The sequence below is a fragment of the Elgaria multicarinata genome, chromosome 1 (genome assembly GCF_023053635.1).
Source record: "Elgaria multicarinata webbii isolate HBS135686 ecotype San Diego chromosome 1, rElgMul1.1.pri, whole genome shotgun sequence".
In the NCBI taxonomy this organism is placed as follows: Eukaryota; Metazoa; Chordata; class Lepidosauria; order Squamata; family Anguidae; genus Elgaria; species Elgaria multicarinata.
In genome coordinates this window covers 84,647,573-84,671,971 of record NC_086171.1, presented here as the reverse complement: position 1 = coordinate 84,671,971, position 24,399 = coordinate 84,647,573, and the positions used below count along the sequence as shown (strand labels likewise).

Sequence of the window (24,399 nt, the reverse complement as noted above, 5' to 3'; positions counted from 1 at the left end):
AAGAAGCTGAGCCAGGCATCAAATTCTAAAATGAACAGCGATATGGAGGTGCAAAGGGGAGTAGATTCTTAACAAAATGGACTCCAAAGGTAGAGAAGGAACAGGATGGGCAGGGGATGAAATTGGCAAGATTTGAAAAGAAGGCCAATTCCACCACCATAGGCTTCAGATGAGGCTGAGTAGAAAACTCTCTAGTAAGAGCAAGTAGCTTGAGGAGCCAAGAAAGGAAAGGATCATGGACTGCAGCTGCTTTTTATATGAGGGAACAGCAGGACAAAGGAGCATTGCGCTTGCCAAGGCAAAACAGACATTCCCTCCACATACCATTTTAAATTGATAGCGAAGTGTTGGATATGTTTACTTTCAATGACATTGTCACATAGCCAAAACTAACTACATGGCCCTGTTTCCTATGTGAACCCTGAGTGACTGAGATGACTGGGGAAGAACAAAGCCTGGCACCCCAAAAGTGGCAGGGGGGAGGGGGAGAACAGCAAACCACTATGAACAGCAGTGAAAAACATACTGCTTGGAGTTTGGGAGGGGAGCTCACCCACCCACCCCAAATGCCCTCCATTCACGTTGAGCAAAATTAAGATTGAAAAAAAATGAGTGCATATTGTGATTTCAAAAATGCGAAACCGTGTAAGAGGGAAAGAACATTTTGAGCAACCAGCAAATGGAAATACAAACATGCACATATGGAAATGATAGATCCCTATTTTGGGGATAGTGTGGTGTCTGGTAATTCTAGGCAAATGAAAGGGACAAAGTCAAGCCTTGGGAGAGGTTTTTTTACAGGAAGATCTCATTTCCTCAAATGGTACTAAAGTGAAAGTCTGAAGATCAAAATGTTACCAAGCTAACAATAGTGGAAAGTTTCCAAGGGCCATGCCCTTCCCTGTGTTCCAGGAAGCTTGTTTTCTAGTATATTAACACCCAAGTAAATGAACAAGCTCTGTGATTTCTCAGCCATACACTCCAGTACAGAAGCACTGGGAAAATGTGTTAATTTTATTTTTAAATATTAGAAAGTTATAAGCAATTACTTATTAGCAAAGAGATTAAAGGTGAAATACTATGCATGTTTAGAGAGAGAAAAGGTCTACAACTCCCAGCATGCACCAGCCAACAGCTGTAGGCATTCCCCCCCCCCCTAAATCAATACAAACATTCCAGGTATGAGAGACCTGCAACACAGCACTAGGCCACTTAGTTACAAAATTTATAATAATTAGAGGTACAATTGTTCCAATTGGTTTACAATTATAAACAGTCAGGATTTCACAACAAAATATCAGTTATGTTGGTCTATTTCAAAACAACTATATCAGTTATGTCCTTTGAGCCTCTGCCAAAGGAAGTGAGGCAGGTGGCTACTAGGAGGACGGCTTTCTCTGCTGTGGCACCTTGGCTGTGGAACGAGCTCCCCAGAGAGGTCCGCCTGGCGCCTACACTGTACTCCTTCTGTCGCCAGCTAGAATGTATAGATACTCTCAAGACTAGTCACCAAACAAACAGTAGGTGCTACCACAGCTAGGTCTGTGCTTTATTTTGAGGCACATTTAACAAGGTCATCTAATCCAACCCACTGCTCAGTACAGGAAATCTAGAGCCAAAGCATCCCAACGTATGGCTGTCTTTACTCTACCTGAAGACCTCCAAGGAGTAAGAGTTCCTCCTCCCCTAGTAACTGGTTCCACTATCAAACTGCTCTTGCTATTATGTTTCTCCTAATGTTCAACCAAAATCCACCCTCCTGTAATTTAGGCACGCTGCTCTATTCCTGACCTTTTTTTTATTTGATTGATTGATTGATTGATTGATTTGTTACATTTCTATACTGCCCAATAGGCTAAGCTCCCTGGGTGGTTCACTACAATTGAAACCATAAAATATAAGACAATGAAATAGATCCTACTGTAGCCCAACAATTTAAAATACAGTACCAGATTTAAAACAAATTAAAAAACTAAAATGCCTGAGAAAATAAAAAAGGTCTTCACCTGGCACTGAAAAGAGAACACTTAGGTGCTAGGTGAGCCTCTCTGGGAAACTCATTCCACAACTGAGGTGCCCCAACAGAAAAGGTCCTCTTCTTTGTAGCCACCTGCCTTAGTTCGTTTGGTGGAAGTTCCCAGAGAAGGACCACTAGAGTTGAAGCTGTTTAGGGCTTTGAGTGTTAATACCTGCTCAGAAATGGACTGGCAGCCAGTGCAAATGGTAAAGAACTGGCATAAAATAATCACATTGGCACTCGCTGCCCAGTTTAGACCAGCTGAAGTTTCCAGACCATTTTCATTCATTCAGGCATTTGATAAAAGAGAATTTGAAATAGCAGCTGAACATTTTGCAATGCCATGGGCAAACAGTTAGCTTTCAGATATATGTCAAGTGATTTATGTGTATCCTGCTCAAGCCCACCTTACTGGTATTGGGTGGCCATGCTTGTTGGGATCTGGTGCTGCCGGTATCTTTCCTGTCCAACTTACTGGAGTTTTGAGATCTCTTCATTTACATCGATTGGAGGAGAAATATTTCTTTATGTTTGATCCTCATTTAGGTTTGTCCTCAAAGCTCACAGTGGTTCAGAAATCCAGATAACTTTTTTATTATTGTGCTGTGATACCAATTAACGGGGAAGACAACTGTGGTCTCTGCAGAGCCACTCACTGAGTGCTGGCCAAGCATCTGCAGTCACCCTTTAAAGGGGTCTCTTAACTGGTTTGTATGACAGTGGCATCGTCTCTATGTACCATCTCTTTACCATTTAGTTTCCTAGATATGAGGGCAAGAAATGACAGGGTTCTTGGATATGCTTACCATCTTAGTACTTGTGTGTGACCTGCCTGCACCCACCTCTTCAGTACGTCCGTTTGTTAATCTCTCATATGTGTGACTTCACAAAGAGGAAAGATGGGTTGCTTGCCTGTAACTAGCATTGTCCCATTGGTTATCTGTGGCATCGCACAACCCGCCCTGCTTCTCCACAACAGGTCTTTTATATTGGGTTTGCTATGGCATACAAGGAACTGGGGAGAACGCCTTGACCCAGGCCTTGAAACATTCAATAGCTTAGGGTTCCCTTGCTCAAGGGCAGGCGCATCAAGCTTCTTCTAAACCAGAGGTTTCTAAAATACTGTTTTGCACAAGTACAGATCCCATTTGTGTCACTGCAGAGATGACCACTTGAGGAACATCAGTGATAGATAAGCAACCTGTGCTTTTCTAGTAAATAACTGCAAGATTTGTTGGTTTTACTGGGAGTATACAGTACGTATCTGTCCTGAATCTCCCACCATTCAGCTTCAATGAATGACTTCACTTTTTACCTACCAGAGACATACCGTATTTCTTCGATTGTAAGACACCCACTAATTTCAGTACCACCAACAGAAAAAAAGCTTTGATTCTAAGAAATAATAAATGCACCCGCGATTCTAAGACGTACCCTGTTTTTAGAGATGTTTATATGGGGGGAAAGTGTGTCTTAGAATCGAAGAAATACAGTATAATCCTGTAAACCTCTGTCATGCCTCCCTCTTATTCACACACACCCCAAACTAAAAAGACTCAAACTTTATAACCTGTCCTCATGGAGATTTTGGTTGCCATTTTATACACCTTTTCCAGCTCTACAACATCCTTTTTGAGATGTGGTAGCCAGAACTGTATAAAGTATTCCATGTGCAGCCGCACCATCCTCATCAGACTGTCTGATAGCTTTTCCTTCACATGTTCACAATTTTCCGTCAATGCTATCCTTTAGCTGGAGCAGATACGATCAAATTCCGTAGTCTCGGAAGAAGCCTCTGATAAGATTCTCCAGTAGCAGATGAAAATAGTCAGGCATCTCTTTTGAACATTGTTGTGGTTTCTTTGCATGGGGCTTATTAAAGTGCCCGGCTTTTTTATGACTCTGTTGAGCGACAACCTGAAAGCTCTGGACTAATGCAGTCCAGAATTTACCTAGATACTTAGCCAATCTTCGTTGTTGTAATAATGTGTATGTGATGCTTTAAAGGCAGATTTCCAGCAGCCTTTGATTTATGTTGGTTATTAATTTGAACAATATGTGTGAGGCATTAAATTTGTTTCACATTTTCTTCAGATACAAATTAAATCCTTTCCTCCTGATCCAAGGAGTTTCACTACAAAGGAGCAGCTAGCTGACCTTATCTGCTTCTGATCAAAGTTTGTGCTGAAGAGAAGCAAAAATAATCTTCATTAAGGCATTCTCTAATTACAGCTGCATAGCATTTGTTTTGAATTATCTAATAATAAAAATGATGCTCTTGATAGCTTTGATGTAATTTTAATGGTCAGTGAATGGCTATGCGCATTTGAAGACGTTCTCTTCATTGTTCACTGACATGGAGGATTGAGCCAAAGCTAACAAGATGCATTTCAGCAGAGTTAAATGTAAAAATCAACTTTGAGGGAGGAGGAATAAGTTGCAAAAATATAAGGGGAGTGATACCTGCTTTGACCCCAGTACACATGGAAAGGAACTTGGAGCTTTAGTAGACCATAAGTAAAACATATGTCAGCAGTGTGATGCAGTGGCTAAAAAGGCTCATGCAATTCTAGGTATAGAGTCCAGTTCATTAGAAATAATGGCACAACTCTATCCTGCTTTGGTCAGACCTTACCTGGAGTACAATGGTCCAGTTCTTGACACCACAGTTTAAGAACAGTCCTGAAGATTTGTTTGTGATTTGGAGGGGCACAGAGACACAAACCATGTTGTTGTTTCTGCAAAAATGGATACATTTCTTACCTAGCTCTCTATAGTCTTATGGCTCAGTACCAAAAGCCCTCTGAGACTGTGGTTTCTAGTGGTATTGATTCTGAAGAGAAGTCAGAACCAGTTCCTGGACCTTCAAAAGTGAGACCTTCTACATTGGATCCACATCCGCTCCTCTCAATCCCCATAAGATACTTCTGCCCTCTGACACCAAGGAGTGTAACTTGGACTCCTCCAGTGTACAGAAGGGCCCTGGGGAGCATTCACCCATTGTCTCATCACTCCCCAGGCTGTCACCACCTAGAAAAAGGTGGGAAAGAGCACTGGTCCCTTAAAACCCCTCAGCTATAGCACTTAAAGAGGTGGAGCTCCCAGAAGGAATCTCTTGACCTGGCAATGAAACCCTGCCAATGGCTTTAAGAGAGTGCTGGGGTAACTTTCTTTTCCTGGGTGCAGGATTACTTTACATGGCTTTGAATATGAGCTCACATTCCCCCCCGGGGATCACCACCTGTAGCTCTATCCAGAATTTTCAACCAGCTACAGTCCAGAACCACTTTAGCCACAGTCCACCCCCCAGGCCCCTCATGTGAGCATCACCTTGTAGGTATGATGGAATCTGCCATGGAACAGACACAGATAAGAAAATGACCAGGGTGGAGAGGAAGAAGGGGGTGGGGGTAATTTTATGACTGGCAGCTCCAGCTTCTAATCACAGTGGATTGTTTTATCAGGGTTCTCCAATCCTAGTGCTTTGTGGGATGGATGTTGAAGTTATATATTGCAGGTCTAAATGTCAGAACATAAGAGGAGCCATACTGGATCAGACCCAGCGTCAATCTAGTTCAGCATTCTGTTCACACAGTGGCCAAGCCGCTGTTGACCAGGAACCCACAGGCAGGATACGAGTGCAATAGTACCCTCCCACCCATGTTCCCCAGCAACTGGTGCACATAGGTGTACTGCCTCTGCTATGTGCTACTGGAGGTAGCACATAGCTATCAAGATTAGTAGTCATTGATAGCCTTCTCCTCCAGAAATTTATCCAACCCCCTTTTAAAGCCATTCAGATTGGTGGACATCGCTACTTCTTGTGGTAGCGAATTCCATAGTTTAACTTTGCGCTGTGTGAAGAAGTCCTTCCTTTTATCTGTCCTGAATCTCCCACCAATCAGCTTCATGGGAGGACCCCGGGTTCTGGTATTTTGAGAGGGTGCTTTTTGCTATTTCTCCCTCCAGGACCAAGAATTTTAAAATAATTTTTGTGGACTCTGTGGGACCTCGGAGGGTGTAGCATTAGATGCTTGCTTGGAAAAAGCTGGACGTTCAAGTCCTTTTGCTGCTCCCACAGTATGCTCCAAACCCATCTGCCACCCCTGTCCTATTGCACTTTCTGTGACTTTGATGCCAGTGGAACAGAAAACAAATGAACAAATTTCCCACTCCTACAGCTATCCTGAAAGGTTGCATGTTTCTTGCCAAGGGACGCTAATATGACATGTGCCATTTCCATACAAATTGCCCCAAAAACCCATGGACTGGGAAGAAAAAAACTTCCTCCCCCCAAAATTTGAAGACTCCAATTCCACAAAAATCATTGCACCACCTCTCATTCTAAAATTTTGTTGGCTTAACTAAGACCACCCTCTGGGCTGTATGTCCTTTTATAACAACTGTTTGTGCGAAACATAGTGGGATAAGGGAATCCTTGTTTGGAAACCCCCAGATTGCAAATGCTGGTCATCTAAAATCCAGCCTGCTCAATCCCCACAGAAGGGTTATTTATCTCGGCAGATTTCATCTAGTGCTTCCAAGGAATAAAGAAGTTATCAGCAATTCCTTTAATATCAAAATGTAAAGGCAAGTAGCAGAAAACCCAAGCACCTATTTGCTTGGAATGCGGCAGGTGTAATTTCCTCATAAAGGGCTACTATGCCTGCAAATTTAGTTTAAATTGACAAACAAAGGAAGTTATAGCTATTCTGTTGACTTCTAATGATAGTCAATGGAAGGAATGAACATTTGGATTTCCTAATTGTAGTCAATAGAAAACACAGCAGTAAAAAAAAAATGGAATATGGGACTATGTTTGAGGAATAAGGTTCACACTGGTAGAGTTGGTAGAGTTACCAAACATTTGGGCTCTACCCCCAAAACTGCTTGCACCCATGAGCCCATCTGGCAAAACTCCTGGACATCATCCCCTGGCCCTATCCATGGAAACAGAATTTCTATATTTTATTTAAAGAGTTGGTAACTGTACCCATTGGAATTATATTTAGATTGCAATGCATCCTTCTGGATGCATTGTCTGCATCCAGAAGGATGCAGACAAGCTGGAGCGTGTTCAGAGGAGGGCAACCAGGATGATCAGGGGTCTGGAAACAAAGCCCTATGAAGAGAGACTGAAAGAACTGGGCATGTTTAGCCTGGAGAAGAGAAGATTGAGGGGAGACATGAGAGCACTCTTCAAATACTTAAAAGGTTGTCACACAGAGGAGGGCCAGGATCTCTTCCCGATCCTGCCAGAGTGCAGGACATGGAATAACGGGCTCAAGTTAAAGGAAGCCAGATTCCGGCTGGACATCAGGAAAAACTTCATGACTGTTAGAGCAGTATGACAATGGAATCAGTGACCTAGGGAGGTTGTGGGCTCTCCCACACTAGAGGCCTTCAAGAGGCAGCTGGACAAGCATCTGTCAGGGATGCTTTACGGTGGATTCCTGCATTGAGCAGGGGGTTGGACTCGATGGCCTTGTAGGCCCCTTCCAACTCTGCGATTCTATGATACTATGTGCATAAAACTGCATTCCATGTAGGTTATTTAGAATGACCATTTGTTGTAATTTAAAAGCTGAAAGTGGTATTGTGCCTTTTCTCACTCGTGTCTGTGATCTGGTATTTATTATATAACAATAACATAGCAAGCAACTGCATTTAGCTAACTTGTCTTTCCTTCTTTTTTAATCTCCTTAGCCCTGGGACAAATTATGCTGTATGTAGATGGGATGAATGGAGTAATAAATCATAATGAAACAATCCAGTGGCTGTACACTCTCATTGGGTCAAAGGTAAGAAGAACCTTAAGTATTAAACAGTTTGTGAAGATCTTAAAAATATGTATGCATAAACAGCTTTAAAGAAAAGATAGAGGCTATGTTGGTGATTCTTAAGGAATTGTATTAGATTGATGTTCCCCAGCCAGCAGTGAATTATCCCACATAAAGGGGAATGCTCCTTTTTTTTGTAGTAACAATTCCCCTTTTTTTAGCTAATGGAAATCATCCATGGGATGGTGTATGGTGTCATGTATGTTACTAAAAAGTGTTAGTGCTTACCTTTAATACTCTACTCAGTTTGGGACCTGGATACCTGGGGCCTGTCTACACACAGTCGTCGGGGCACCCTGAAGGCGCTTCAGGGCGCCCCGAAACTCCTAGTGTAGACACCTGTTCAGAAGAGACGGAGGAAGAGGCGGCGGCGGCGAAAAGTTCCCAGGGCTCGGCGGCTTCGCTGGTGAGTCCTTGCCGCCGAGCCCAACTCCCCGCCGGCCTCCTGCTGCCGGCGAAAGAGCCACCCAGGTTGGAGAGCTCGGCGGAAGTGGAAGCGGAAGCCGAGCTCTCCGACCCGGGTCGCTCTTACCCCAGCAGCAGGAGGCCGGTGGGGAGGCGGCGGCATCGGCAAGGACGTGGCCGGTTCCCCAGCTGCTGCCTCCTCCATCTCTTCAGCTGCCGTCTACACCATCGTTTTGGGGTCATACTGGGGGCGCATGCATGCGCCTTCAGTACGACGTGTGGAAGGGGCCCTGAAGGGTTGCCTACTCTTAAGATAAATCTGCCCGTATACTTAGGTAATTTTTTTTTTTTGGCTGGGGGGGGGGGCTTTGTTTGGGTCTCCCTCCCTCCACTGAATTGAGGAAAGTGGCAGTTGGGGAGAGGACTTCCTTGGTTGTGGCACCCTGTTTATAAGATTGCTCTTCTGTTTATGGAATGCTTTTCTCAGGGATGTTCACCTGGCACTTAATACGATGAATTTTTGACAGCAGTAAATATCCTTTTTATTTTATGTGATGGACATTGTTTTAATTATTAGTATTATTCTCCTATTTATTTATTTATTTACTATTTGTTTATTACTGTTTATTGTTGTTTAAATTTTACCTTCTGAGCCACCCCATAAATGTTTTACACTGAAGGAGAGCCTGTATGGCTCGCGTCCAGGTTATTACACTTGATCTTAGCCAAAAGGCCGAGAAGTGTATTTGAAAGACCATATGCTCCCTTATGAGACAGCCCATGCTTTAAGATCTTCTGGAGAAGCCCTTCTTTCAGTCCCGCCGTCTTCACAGGCGCGCTTGGTGGGAACATGGGAGAGGGCCTTCTCGGTGGCTGCTCCAGTGCTCTGGAACTCTCTTCCCGGGGAAGCTAGGCTGGCTCCCTCCTTGATGGGCTTTCGGAAGGAGGTTAAAACTTTTTTGTTTCAGCAGGCCTTTGGAGAATAATCTGGCCCTCCATCTATGTTAATGTCTTTTAATTTTGTTGTGTATTTTAAACGTTTGTGGTTTTGTTTTCCTTCCTCCCCTCCCCATGTATGTTTTAAACTTTGTAAGGCCGCCTTGAGGCCCAGCATTGGACAAAAGGCGGGATACTACTACTACTACTACTACTACTACTACTAATAATAATAATAATAATATAAAGTGGTAAATAAAAATAGATCCCTTTCCATATACATAATGGGAAGCACCATATGGAGAAAAGAATTACAAAGCACATGCCTAAAGTTACTGCAGCATGGACTCTATCTGGAGCTCCCCCAGAGGCGATATTATTTTATTCCTTCCTTTGGCCTCAGTAGTACCTGCTTCATACTTCCACATTCCCTCCTTTCCTTCGATGCTCCTATTCCATGCTAAACAACTTCCAAATTATGCCTCAGCCCAAATACTGCTCTTATAAAAATTAGGCATACCAAATCCAAGTTTATTTTTTCCCCTATATTTTAGTGAGGGAATTCTTGGCACATACTTTCTAAAAGGAATTGTACCTCGAGGAGTACATTTGCACAATTTAGCAATAAACAGCTGTAATAATCAAGTTAATTGCTTGGATTTAAGGAATAATCCCAACAAAATACAGTACTGTGCTGAAATACTTCATTTTATAATGAGGTTTATAGAGGTAATCCCAAAATTTTATATACCCAGGCGGCCTTTAAGTTCATAAGAGGAGGCCTTGATGGTCATCCCAAAACAAAAGAAATGTCTCCATGAAGAATCTCAATGGCAGGCCTTCTCTGTAGTGGCACCCACCCTCTGGAAAACCTTCCCCTTTTGCAGTTCAAGAGGCAGAAAAGGTGATATCTTTCAAACATCTAAAAATGCATCTTCACCCAGGCTGTTGGATTTTACATTGGCTTTACATGCTACTTTTTAAAAAGTTTATATTATGTTTTATTGTGTTGTGTTTTATTATTTTAATTGTTGTGAACTGTCCAAAGGGCCTTGGCTATGGGCAGTATAGAAATGTAATCAATCAATCATTAATATTTTGAATATAATGATTATCAGTTTTGGGCAGTTGCTGGGAATGAGTCCACAAGGGTAAAAAGCTGTGTGAAAGGGATCCTTTTCTGAAGAATGCCCTAATAGCTCTCCAACCAGGCTTAGGCTAAGGATGATTGAATCTGTCAATTTCACTTTCTCAGTTTCTCATTTTTATAACTGGGGATGGTCAAATATGTCAATTTCACTTTCTTTTGTTCCTCATTTTTCCAAGCTATTTCTGCATCGGTATGCAATCAAAAAAGCTCTGCACAAAAATTGTATGCATTTCTATGTACAGTATATTCTCCTTATATACACATTTTACATACCTTTTTGCGTATTTTGCAAGCACACATTTAGAGATGTGTGAATACTGAAGGATAATTGCGTTTTGGTTAATGTATTGGTTTGGGAATTGTGAATTAGGTAGATTTGCATTAAAATGTGAAACAGATAAAGTTTTCTCTTTGCCTTTACTTATTGAAAGTATGGCTTCCCATTTTGATCATCTAGGCCCATGGCTACACTGTCTCAATTTTTGCTAAAAGATTCAACTCCTCCCTTTTGGCACTGTTGTATGTCAAAAGTGATCCATTTTCAAAGTGATCAAGAGTTCTTTTAGAAGACTGGAATGAATGTAGACATAGACTGATATATGCAGATGAATGATTTATATCTCATTTATTGCTTTCATTTCTCCCCCTCGATGTTGATCCCATATATTAAGGAGAACACTGCAATAGCGCATCATTTTTTACTTGGTTTTATAATAGGAAGGTTATTGAGCTAATCCTTAAAAACTGTGGATAAGATCAGTCTCTTGATGTCTTTTATAATTGATTTTCCATGTGGTAGGTAAAATGTGTTGTACATGCCCAGTTTTAGCTAGTGAAGGAAATTCCGGACAGGTTGTTAGATCCCAATGATAGGATTTCCGTTTCCCCCTCCCTATCTTAGTTCCTTCATTGCTGATGTGACCTTGGTATTTTCACTTCCACCATCAGAAGCAAAAACAATGGAGAAATCTACAGCTAAAGGCTTCTAATCTATGGTGCTCCTCTCTGCTAAATCTTACAGGCTATGTCTTTTTTTTTTTTAATAGAAGGATGAATGTTTACAAAGTACCTGCTTCTACTAAAATTACAAAATAAGCAAGGAAAAGAACTAAATCCACAAGCTTATGAGCAAAGAAGAAAAAATAAACTTCCATACTTCCTAGGTCTTACAAAGAATAGACTTACCTTAGTTAGCGAAATTTTTCTTCCTTTAGGCTTGTTGACAGAGCATTCTACTCAGTGTAACATGGATATTTAGGTGTGTAACATGAATATCCTGGACATGTCTGTCCTAAAAATGTGCATGAATGGAGCAAAGTGTGTCTTGGAGGGGGGGGGTTGTCTTTCTCTTAGTATCCAACTCTATTCAGCTGGAAGATTCTAGCACATTCTTTCCCAAAATGTTTCTGGATGGTATTCTTTAATTGTCTGCAAATTCCCTAGCAAGTAGCACTTAGGAACGATAGTGGTTTAGACATTTTCATGTGGAAATTTCTTCTCTCTGCTTCTGGCAGATGTGAAGTCATTGAAACGACATTTGGTAAACTAGCTCCAGAGCATAGACAGTGTACAAATCAAAAAGCAACAAAAAAGGCAAAACAAATATTCTCCACGATCCTGCATTGTTTCCAAGCCAGCCTGATATGTTGTTAGACATAGTTGAATTTAAATTCAGCTGCATTCATAAACAGCTGGGACAATATATACTAGTTTTTGCCATTTTCGTTTGGATTAGATGGGCTACACAAAGCAAAAGTTTGTTGACACTTTGTTAAACATTGTCAAAGAAATACATGTCTATGTCCTTTCATCAGGCATGTTTGACCAATTCTCACCCCTAGTTCTGGATGAGGGTTTAACTCCATCATCTGACAAAGGCTACTTTGCCAGTTTTACCCAGTTTTACTAGACTGTGCACCCTCTTACAACAACCTTCCCCCAGTGCCTTCCAGATTTTTTAGATTACAAGTCCAATGTTCAGTGGTCAGGGATGATGGGAGTTGCAGTCCAAAAGTTGGGGAAGGCTGCCTTACAGACAAACCCTTGTCACCAAGATCTTTACCTCACCAATCTGGCAAATGTTGGCTATGTAGCTGCAGCTGCAACAAGGCTAGGCATGGTTGGGCACACGCCAAGGGCCCCCATTCCAGCAGGGGGACACTGTCAAGAGGCTGCTGGACTCGCTCCTCCTCTTCACTCTTGCAACCAGCTTGTTCACTGGCGTCTTGCTCTGGCCCAGGCAGTGGTGGTGGTGAAAAAGAGGAGCAGTACATATCACTGCCTACTTACTCACTGGCTCTCTTCCTGTCAAGCAAAAAAAAGGGATAATAATGAGAAAGAATCATAGATTCATAGAATAGCAGAGTTGGAAGAGGAGGGTGAGAAGCCACAGCAGCTGGTGAGAGGTAGACTTACTAAGGGAGGAGGCCCAAGGTCCCTCAAAAATCTAGAGCTGGCACTGGATGGTTAGCATATGGAGAGGCAATAGCTGTGGGCAGCTGGATTGTGAAGTCAATTATGACATCATGGCTGTTGCATCATTTAATGGTTGGGTTTCGGTTTGTCATCTAGAATAATGCCAGACTGAACTGTACACTTCCCTCTTCTTGACGGTAAGCTGGTGGTCCTTGTTCATAGGGAAATAATCTTCCATGTTTCATTAAGCCTGATGTATTTATGCTGGGAAGAGCAGAGGAATTTGCTATCATGATGTAGGATTTCTGTGGGATTTTGCCAGTGTACAAAGTTCTTTGTGGAAATTTCATATGATTTATTGCCATGCAGGACCCGGAACATCATATCATGGGGTGTCAAGGCCACATAGTGGGTTTGGAGGGCAATTGGCTTTTTTCTCTAGATCTTCCATGTCCAAATCTACTTCACCATAGTACCTTCAGAGGGAAGAGTCTCCGTGTTTGTTTCCTTGCTCCTCTTTCTTTATCTTGATTCAGTCATACACTTTTCTGCAATCCCCTTCTTTTGGCTGTAGTGTTCTCATTTCCCTCTCCTGTGTTGTAGAAACCAAGGGATTACCAGCCTTCCTCAACCTGGGGCGCTCCAGATGTGTTGGACTGCATCTCCCAGAATGCCCCAGCCAGGGCACTCTGGGAGTTGTAGTCCAACACATCTGGAGCGCCCCAGGTTGAGGAAGGCTGGATTAGACCATTTGTGCAATCCTATACAGTCTACTCAGAAGTAAGCCCCAGTGAGTTCAGTTAGGCTTATTTCCAGGGATTTTGTTATAGGATTGTAACATAAGGGGATTTTTAGCAGGTCTCTCTTGGATTGCTGTTTAGGGAGCCTGAGCAGGGGGAGAGGGCATCACACCCACCACACACTTGTTTCAAAACAAATGTGATTATTCCTCAGGAGCAGATTATTCCTCTGGCCAGTTCATTGGTTCAACACACTGACAATTGTGCTAGCTATGTCTGCCAAAAGCACAAATCCTTTCACTGAACAAAAGAGTGACGTTGTAATTTGATATAACTACATAATGGGGTATTATGAACACATACAACAAACACTCCTAAAATGTACTGCTTTTTAAGTCTTTTGTATAGCTGAGAGCAAGTCTTCAACCCTTGCTAAAAAAAAAATTGCATATAGACACATGCATATGGCACTCAGATCTTTCTTTCTTTTTTAAATGGCACTTTGGTTCCTCCAAAAGACCCAAAGAGCCATTTATTTATTACTTTGAATTGATTTATCTCAGGGTGACTTACAAAACAATATTATAATACGTTCATTTCAGAGTAAGTGAGAGGTCATCTCTCCCATATCCTGCTTTTGAGCATCTCTTCTGTCTCTGTTACTCATGATGTGTGAAAATATGAAGAGTGCAGCAAGGACAGAACAGGTCTGTAATTATGAATATGGTTGTGCTCACCAAGGAATGTAGACATTCCCAAATTTGCACACTGTGTGCGTGGTCATATACAGCAAGATGTGTACTTGGGAAGTCCTGGGATTTTTAAATTCCCCTTTTCTGCTATAGAAAATTATCCCACAGCACCACCTAGCAGAACAAATTGAGAATAGCAGGATGAATGGCAAATTTGGGAGCGACACAACACAAAGATGCATAATGCACCAGCAGATTTTTAGTATTTATACCCACTTTTTTTTAAAAAAAAACTTAGTAACTGTTACTCATTTCTTGGGTAGGGTGTAAGTGTGTGTAACATTGTATTGGGTTGGACTAAATTACCTCCTGAGATCCCTTCCAATTTGTAGCTCATTTTAAGAATGGTCTGGCCAGGTCTAATGCAGGTACATCCATTGGTAGAATCATAGAATAGCAGAGCCAGAAGGGGCCTACAAGACCATCAAGTCTAACCCCCTGCTCAATGCAGGAATCCACCCTAAAGCATCCCTGACAGATGGTTGTCCAGCTGCCTCTTGAAGGCCTCTAGTGTGGGAGAGCCCACAACCTCCCTAGGTAACTAGTTCCATTGCCGTACTGCTCTAACAGTCAGGAAGTTTTTCCTGATGTCCAGCTGGAATCTGGCTTCCTTTAACTTGAGCCCGTTATTCCATGTCCTGCACTCTGGGGAGATTGAGAAGAGATCCTGGCCCTCCTCTGTGTGACAACCTTTTAAGTATTTGAAGAGTGATAACTTAGATAACTTAGAGGTGATATGTTGCCATGGGTGTGGTACCCATGTGTGGTACCCATGGCAAGTCGGCTATTGGCTCTTAATGGTTGTTCTTATGAATGGCTAGCAAATATTGGAATACGATGCCCCCCCCACTCCAATTGTCAGTACCTACCTTTTGCCAGGCTAGGCGCTGTATTGAATTCCCCAGTTCTGAATGCACCTGGTATAGCTTGTTTCCTCGTACATGATTTTACAGGTCACTTGGCATGGGGACAGAGGAATTACTAAGTGGGTGATTCTCCCCCTTCCCTATGTGTATAGGGTTTGAATGATAACACATGTCTGTCTCCCTAGCCTCTGTGCCTCCTTAGGCCAGCTCCCCTGGCAACATCCTACAATGAGCTTCCAAGCTATTGCTGAGAGTCCTCTGCCTAGTGCTCACATCCAACCAGAACTCAGTGTCATGTCATCTGTCAGGGGTCAGTGTGCTTCCTCACTTACTTCCACATCATATCCATGGTCAGAGATGGTTTAGTATCAGCAATTCAGCATTGTTTTGACTTCTGTAACATTTTAGATCAGCGGACGGGGGAACACTTGTCATCACAGACTCCATAAAGTATTGAAAACACATCATAACAGGAAGGTTGCCATTAAGAAGCAACATAATGAAGAATTGCTATAACGTTGGCAAATGTTCTGCTTCTAGATTGTATGACTTTTAGTTTGTATTGGTTTTTAATAGTTTGTGGACTACATTGTATTTATTGTATTTTAATCTGAACAGCACTTCGAGAGATTATGAGGTAGTTGAGAAATTTAATGAGCAAATAATAAATGAATGAATAAAATAAGTAATTAGAATTAGATCATCCCTTTGGGCCTGATCTAATTCACTGTTCTATCTGTCTGATTTTACATTAAAAAGGGGAAATGTCATGGATCTCATGACAGTTCTTCTGGTTTGATGCTCAGTTGGTAAGAGAGGGTATGTTGCAAAAGTATTTGCTGTCACACAGGATTTAAATGGCCCTTCCACTCCTAGTCATCTTTGGGAACTTCGGTAGAGTGGAGCTTGGTTTTGAAGATGAAATGTATAATTGTGTTCTGAACATACACACTGACTTTCATTCAGTCATCAGGGGAGATATTATACTAGGTTGGGTATTTCCTGCCTGCCTGAAGATGGGTGCACAGATTGAACTGGGTTTTTGAATTATGCATCCAGGCTGTCATACCAGTGATCAAGGGAGATACAATATTACATTGTCTTTTACACTGTTCTGTTGCTTTTAAAATGTGTGCAAAGGTCAAGCTGGATTCATCCTTGAAACAGAATATTATCCTGAACTTGCTGCACACCATTTTTTGATACTAGCACCTCAGTCTTCAGGGACAAGTGTCAAATTCCTTTAGGGTAGAGGCTGAATTGGTCCCCTGATCCCTCTGCAGGGGACATCAGGGGGTGGGACAACACGTGATGTCATCCATCCTCAGTTTTGCTGCACCTAACCAGGCTAAGCCCAATGCGGCAAAGTCTCCTTGGCCAAGGCACTGGGTAGAGGAGTAGACCTCAACCCGGGAGGCTTTGCCTGCCCTGTGCCCTGTGCCTTACCCCACTGGGGAGAATGCATGGAGGGCCAAGCACCTAGTATACTGCTCGCCTTAGCAATTGGAAGGGGGAGCAGTGTGCAGGAGAATCTCCTGACTGGAGAATAGCAGTGGTGGTCCCTCTTCTCACTAGCCACCAGGGAGTGGGGGATTGGGAAGGAGAGGTCTTTGGCTTTTGGGAGGGAGGTTCCCGCTCCCTGTTCAAGGGGACTGTTTCACTGTGTTATATTGGCATTTTCCTTTCACCACCTTTGAAAATAAGTGTGGGGGCTGAGTTGGTACTCAAACATAAAATGTAGAGAACCTCTACATTGTTCCTTGAGTGTGTTTACCATATCTCATTTTTGAGACATAACTCCTCTGAAACTTTAGTAGAGGCAAAAGACAGTTAAACAAGTGATGTCAAGAGTCTCATAGGGACCCAACTGCTGAATTTTGCAAATCAGTGGAGAAAAGCTATTATTGTCTAGGAAACAGTAGGGCTGGAATACATCCTGGAGTTTACCTCTAGCCTGAGGGAAAGATTCCATCCTTCACCAAGGTTCAGCAACAGAGACATGCGATTTCTCATGCTACCAGCAGTTCAGCATCTACTGGACATAAAGGTCTTAGAAACCTGTCCCTTGAGAGCAGAGGCTCTCTGGGTTCCATTCAATTTTGTTGTTGGCTCCCAAGAGAAATGGGCATACCAGATCTGTTCTGGATTTGAAATGGTTGAACAGATTCTTGAAGAAAAGAGACTTCAAGCAGGAGATGCTACAATCAAAGCCAGTGTGGTATAGTGGGTAGAGTATTGGATTGGGAGTCAGGAGATCTGGGTTCAAGTCCCCATCAGCCATTCAAGCACACTGAGTGACTTTGGGCCAGTCACAGACTCTCAGCTCAACCTACCTTGCAGGGTTGTTGTTGTGAGGATAAAATAGAGAGGAGGAGGATTATGTATGCTGCCTTTGGTTCCTTGAATGGAAAACGTGGGATATAAATGCAATAAATAAATAAATAAAATCAATTGTTGTTGCCATTGATCGCTAGACTTGCTTTCATCCATAGGCGTTGCAAGGCTTACCTGCACATTCTCATATGCCCAGTCTACAGGACATTTTTCCAGTTTATCTGCAATAACAAGCACTTCCAGTACTAAACTCTGCCCTTCAGTCTCATGGTAGTTCCCAGAGTCTTCACAGAAGTGTTGGTTGCTTTGGTAGTGGACCTGAGGCTCAAAGTAATTGTCCTCTATCCTTATTTGGATGACATTTTTATTCAGGTGAAATGCCAGGAAGGATCTCTTTCATGTCCATACCATTTTAGAATGTCTCCATGCTTTGGGCTTCATGGAACTTCCTGCTCCTAACAGGTGAGGGACCTCCTAGGAGTACACCTAGACAGCAAGAGCTGCTGTATGTTCCTCTTAAAAGAAAAGGGGGGAAAAGAAGAGAAAGATTCAGGAACTTACAAGGAAAGTGAGGTCTTCTCCACAGGAGGATTTTATTTATTTATTACAATTATTGCTATCCCAACTTTCAGGATACTAATAATTCCAAGGAGGTTTACAAATATCATCATGATCATCATGTAACAAGTTACCAGGATCCTTCCCCAAGGGCAGCTGGTGGTAGAAGGGCCTGTGAGGGAAAAGACAGTAGAGCTGGAGTGTTTTGATTCTATCATCCCAACAAGGCAACAGTTCAGGTGACAGGGCACAAGGTAAGGCAGCCAAATGATACAGATCTAGAGTAATGCATGTTCAGGACCCTGGACAGCGCTATAGGTACTGACCCAGAAATTCCTGGTTTGAATTCAGGACCATGGCTAGCAATCCTGCAGCTAAGGTAAAAGAAAAGTTACCTCCGCATTGATGGCCTGGACTAACTGCCAAAGTTTCATAGACTGGCCTGAAAAGTCCTTCTGGGAGCTTCTCCCCAGGGTCTTCTTGCTTGCTGGAAGAATCTGAAGTCCACTCCTCCGATTTGGAGGGCAGTTGTAATTCCCCGGGATTTCGTGAATGGGGTGAAGGATCCAAGGACCTGCTTGGGAGGTACCAGGAGCAGATCTGACTCCTTGAGGTTTGAGATGATCTTTGACATCAACAAAGTCTGAAATATTCTTTGCCTTCCTTTATCTTTTTCTTGGGATTCTTCCCATAAACCTGTTGGCGATAGATGGTCATGGAGAGGAAGAAAGCTTCCATTTGGACCAGGTCCTGATGTCTTTTTTACCTGCCTCTCTTGCTCTCCTTGATGACATTTGCCCAGCTATTAGGTGTGAATAGCCTTGCCTTCACTTCAAATACTTCAAAGCATTCCCTTTCAAGAGGAAATTGCCTGCCAGACTCAAAGGACACTTCTCATTCCCGACAGCGTCAGGAAGTCCCTGGACAAGCTGATTCTAGGGGAAAGTCAGGTAGCACGAGCTAGGTTGAAGATCACCACAGACACAAGATTTTGGGGGGTGAGGAGAGTACAGGAGAGAGCTTGTGAGTCATGTGTGCAGAATCAGAAGGGATAAATATACAAAGATTGGCCCAGAGGAGGGCAAAATAACCTTATGCATCTTATGCAAATGACAAAGGATAGCACACCTTGATGGAGACTGAGAATTTACACATAAAAGGCTTGTGGTAGGGCTGAAAGAAATCTCATCCTAAATCCAAATTTAATTTCATTCTGTATCAGCTGAGAATTTTTCCGACATTTCTCACAAAACTCATAAAATGCTATATAATAAAGCAGAACCTCCCCACATCTCATAACAAACCGTAATCACTGTGTTTGCTGGTGTATTATGTTAAACATTCCTCTGTGTGGAATTGGAGAAAAGTACTGTAGTATCTATGAAAAACCAACAATGCTATTTAATCAATAGCTCTGCAGTCAGTTATTCTGATGAGTTGTTGTTGTTGTTGTTCCACTGAGATTCAGTCATCTCAGTGATGTTTGCCCTGTCCTGGATGGTTGCACTCTCCCTAAAGGATCGGGTCCGTAGTTTGGGGGTGCTCTTGGATCCAGAACTGTCACTTGAGGCACAGACGAACTCAGTGGCAAAGAGCACCTTTTATCAGCTTAGGCTGATATACCAACTGCGCCCTTATCTGGACAGAGATAGCCTAGCTACAGTTATCCATGCTCTGATAACTTCTCATTTGGATTACTGCAATGCGTTATACGTGGGGCTGCCTTTGAAAACGGTCCGGAAACTTCAACTGGTACAAAACAGGGCAGCACGGTTACTAACAGGGACTGGCCGATGAGACCACATCATGCCAGTCCTTTTCCAGCTTCATTGGCTGCCAGTCCAGGTCATGGCCCTATTCAAAGTGCTGGTCTTAACATTTAAAGCCCTAAACGGCTTGGGGCCAGGCTATCTGAAGGAACGCCTCCTCCCGTATGTACCTGCCCGGACCCTAAGGTCATCCTCAGGGGTCGTTCTCCGCAATAACATATGGTTCGGGTCCAGGTTATTTGAAAGAACGTATTCTCCCTTATGAGCCTGCCCGTGCTTTGAGATCTTCTGGAGAGGCCCTTCTTTTAGTCCCACCTTCTTCGCAGGCACGCTTGGTGGGAACATGGGAGAGGGCCTTCTCGGTGGCTGCTCCGGTGCTCTGGAACTCTCTTCCTGGGGAAGCTAGGCTGGCTCCCTCCTTGATGGGCTTTCGGAAGCAGGCTAAAACTTTTTTGTTCAAGCAGGCCTTTGGAGAATAATCCAGCCCTCCATCTATGTTAATGTTTTATAATTTTGTTGTGTATTTTTTAATTGTTTATGGTTTTGTTTCCCTCCCCCCCATGTATATTTTAAACTTTGTAAGGCCGCCTTGAGGCCCAGCATTGGGCAAAAGGCGGGATACAAATAAATATAATCATCATCATCATCATCATCATCATCAAAGGAAGTGAGGCAGGTGGCCACCAGGAGGAGGGCCTTCTCTGCTGTGGCACCCCGGCTGTGGAATGAGCTCCCTAAGGAGGTTCGCTTGGCACCTACATTATATGCTTTTAGATGCCAGGTGAAGCCCTTTTTATTCTCCCAGCATTTTAACAGTCTATAAATAAATTTTAACTGGGTGTTTTAAATTTGTAATTTTGCATTGCTGCTGTTTTGATCTGGTTGAGCTTTTATATTGTATTTTATATTATGGTTTTATACTGTTGTTTTATACTTTGAATGTTTTTAATTTTTGTGAACCGCCCAGAGAGCTCCGGCTATTGGGCGGTATAGAAATGCAATAAATAAATAAATAAATCAGACATACACAAAGGGTTAAACACGTTTCCTCAATAATTATGGGTTGAAGGAAGGAAGCAACCAGGTGGGATGTTTTAAAGATTGCGTGAAGATGTTTATCACATAGTATTTGTATTTGGCATGGACATCACATTAAAAGCGTGGATAACATTAAATCTCAAACAGATTTTTGTTTCCTAAGCTACTTTCTGTTAACTCCAGCTATTGTGATCATATTCATAACTGACATATTTTGAGTAGAAAATCTGTACAGACAAGGTACAGTAAGTGAAAAAATCACAACCACTTGATTAGTCCTGTTCTTCAAGCTGGTGGAATGCTTTGTTGCAAAGATAATGGAATATATATGCATAGCCTAGAGTAGCTAAATCTTTGAGCTTTCCTGTTGCAAGCTGGACAGGAAGCTTGTTTAAATATTTGGAAACTGTCCGTAAAATTTACATTATAACCTCCATGTTATCATTACTTAAATCCATATGTTTGGGATATTGAAAGCAGGATGCAAGTCTTCCCTGTCCAAAAACACACATCAATAACCAGCGTTGTTGAGTTATTGTTGAAATCCTTTTAACTAGACATACATTATCCTGTGTTTTCTTTTTTTAAATTTCTTTGAGTGTATGGGTGGGTTTGCACGTGCATACATATATTAAATTAATTCAATATAACCGATGACTTGACCCCCAGAAAGCATTTTAAACAACACAAAGTTTATATATATATTAATATAATTATGGCATTATTCTAGTGCGTTTGGAAAAATATGATAAGCACATCTTATTTATTTATTTATTTATTTATTGCACTTATATACCGCCCCCACAACCAGGGCTCTCTGGGCGGTTTACAGAAATTCTAAAATTAAGATAAAAACGAGTATACAAAATTTAAAATTCTAAAACACAGAACATGCACACATAAAGCATTAAAAACTGTTAAAAACTAAACATGTGGGTGATTAAGATGTGCCTCCATATGCCTGGGCAAAGAGGAAAGTCTTAACCTGGCGCCGGAAAGATAGCAGTATTGGTGCCAGGCGAGCCTCGTCAGGGAGATCGTTCCAAAGTCTGGGGGCCACCACCTAAAAGGCCCTGTCCCTCGTTGCCACACTCCGAGCCTCTCTCCGACTAGGCACCTGGAGGAGGACCTTAGATGTTGAGCGTAGTGACCGGATATATTCACGTCGGGAGAGGCGTGAATATACTTCATCTTTCACAGTCCCTGTTTGATTAAAGGCTCGTTGGTTGATTCCAGCTCTATCCTTTATGGGATTCAAATGCTCTCAATGCTAAAATGTTGCTGTATCCTGCTTTCGGTCTGCTCATTCTGGCATCCAGTTGTTTGAGAGAAAAATGTGTATACGTGTTTGTTTGTTTGTTTTAATATATTTTTCTGTACTTGGCTTTTAACACCTGCTTAGGACTCTGAAGAAATAACAACGTTAAATATAATGTTAGTTTTGTTGCATCATGTACAACATCACAAATACTTGACAGTTCTTCTTTGTGGTCTCTATGCAGTCCTACATAGGGGTTCTGTGTCTGCATTTGGGAGACTTCTAGGGAACTAAAGGCATGGCAGATCAAAAGACCTGCACTTGGTGCCGAGAAAACAGTTCTGCAACATCAGTTACCCAGCATCACCCAACCCAGTGCTTTTATGTTTATTTTATTACATATGTTTTTTTTAATTGGATATATTTTTAATTGATGATTTGTACTGTTTTAATTATAACAGTGTTAACCACCTTGAGCACTAATTTTAGTGGAAAGGCAGGGGTACCCCTCCCTTGGCCTGGGATAACCGGCACCTGTTGTGGCCCGGTATTTCCCGTGGTCTCGGTCTCAGCGCGGGTGTGTAGGCCGTTCCACCACTTTTCCCAGCTACCACATTTATTCGTGAGTAGCTGGGAAAAGCGGCGCGCAGCGCCCTGCAGGAGTGCTGCGGCTATCAGGGCAGGGTGGAGAGATTGGGGGGGGAATGGAGCCAGGGGGGATGGGGGGAATTGGAGATCGCGGGCGGGCAGGGGGATCGGGGGCAGGGGGGAAAATCGGGGGCAGGGGGAGCTGGGGACCCTTTTTTTAAACGTTTATCTTTAATCGTTGGTGCGCTCCTGCACACATGGCCCCTTTAAGATATACAACAAAATGGCCGACGCGACGGGGCTTTCCTTTACCCCGTCACGTCAATGTGTGGATAGGAGCGACAGTATACTTCTAGCGCGGGCTGGCCCCTCCACACGCCCGGATTATAAGGTAGGTCTAGCAAGGCCCCGAGTAGACAATACTGGGTTAGAGAGGCCAATAGTTCTGACACCTGAGAACAATGTTTCATCTATTTCTTTGTGGGAGGGTCCATATTCAGTGGTAGAGGACGGGCTTTGCATGTACAAGGATCAACGCACAGTATCTACAATTAATAGATCTCTGGTAGCACAATTGGAAAGACCCGTGGACTGGTCTAGACTGACTAACGGCCTGACCCATAAAAGACATTTGTCATATGGGCATCTGTTAATAAATTTATTTCCTGCCTTACTTATAGTCATTTTAAAATCCTGGATGGGTTTAATTATTTATTTATTTTTAAACAAGGGCCATGTGTTGGATTGATCAAGGAAGGAAGGGTCAGTAAGATTGTCTCTGCCCACAGTCTGAAGCTCTCGCAGGGTCAGCCTGTATTCCAGTAAATAGGAAATATGTCTGCAAATATCACAACCTGATGAATGATGAGCTCTCTCTTCCCTTTCAGTTTCGCCTTGTTGTAAAGACAGCACTGAAATTGCTCCTTGTTTTTGTGGAGTATACTGAATCCAATGCACCACTTCTCATCCAAGCCGTGTCCATAGTAGATGAAAAGAGGGGTGAGTAGTAATTGTGGTATCTGCCTGTACTTAAGTTTTGAAGAAAAGAAATACCATGGTTTTGTCGTATTCTACACCAAACCTATACTTACAAAAACCAATCTCATTGAAATTAATGGCTAGTCATTTTAACTATAATGGTGTCTCCTTCATAAACCAAACACTTGGACACCATCTATAAATGATGATACATCAGGGCTCTACCCAAAAGTCTGCAGTTTGCACATTTTGGCTGAAAATGTCTGTTTCAGGGTGTTAAAACGAGGGTGGGCTGAATTTTGAGGGGTTCAAAAAGCAGTTCAGATGTTTTGTTGGGGCAAAATATCAGCTGTCCATTCTCTCTCTGTTGAGTATATGTGTGTTGGGTGACGCTGATTGAACCTCTCAACACTCTGTCCTCACTGGTTGGAGGCTCTGTTCAAACAAAAAGGGTTTCTTGTGCAACACTGTTTGCAGACGTTTGGAGTGCCTTTGACCAGCGTTGTGAAACTGGCCACTCTCTGGAAGGTCCATAGCATGGTGTGGGCTTTTCTCCTCTACCAACCATTTATCAGGGATGGAGCTTTTCGTTATTGAAACCAATAGAGACAGCAATTTCTCCATTTGTCTACATAAGGGGGGAATAAAAGGCTGCACCTCTAAAAGCATACGGTGTGGGTGAAGCCCCCCTCCCCTCCAGGGTTAAGCTATTGATCCAAATCAGAAGAATATTTTTGCCAATCACCCTGCTGAGC

The 24,399-nt window shown here is 42.6% G+C and overlaps 1 protein-coding gene across 12 annotated transcripts in view; it reads left to right on the top strand.

Moving 5' to 3' along the window:
- The window catches only part of FHOD3 (formin homology 2 domain containing 3), a 401,018-nt gene that overhangs the window by 224,620 nt on the left and 151,999 nt on the right, over positions 1 to 24,399 (top strand). For all 12 annotated transcript variants that reach the window (XM_063131345.1, XM_063131400.1, XM_063131398.1 and 9 more), the window contains exons 6-7: positions 7,724 to 7,818; positions 23,554 to 23,665. In XM_063131345.1, the coding sequence (XP_062987415.1) occupies positions 7,724 to 7,818; positions 23,554 to 23,665 (207 nt within the window). The remainder of the gene's footprint in view (positions 1 to 7,723; positions 7,819 to 23,553; positions 23,666 to 24,399) is intronic.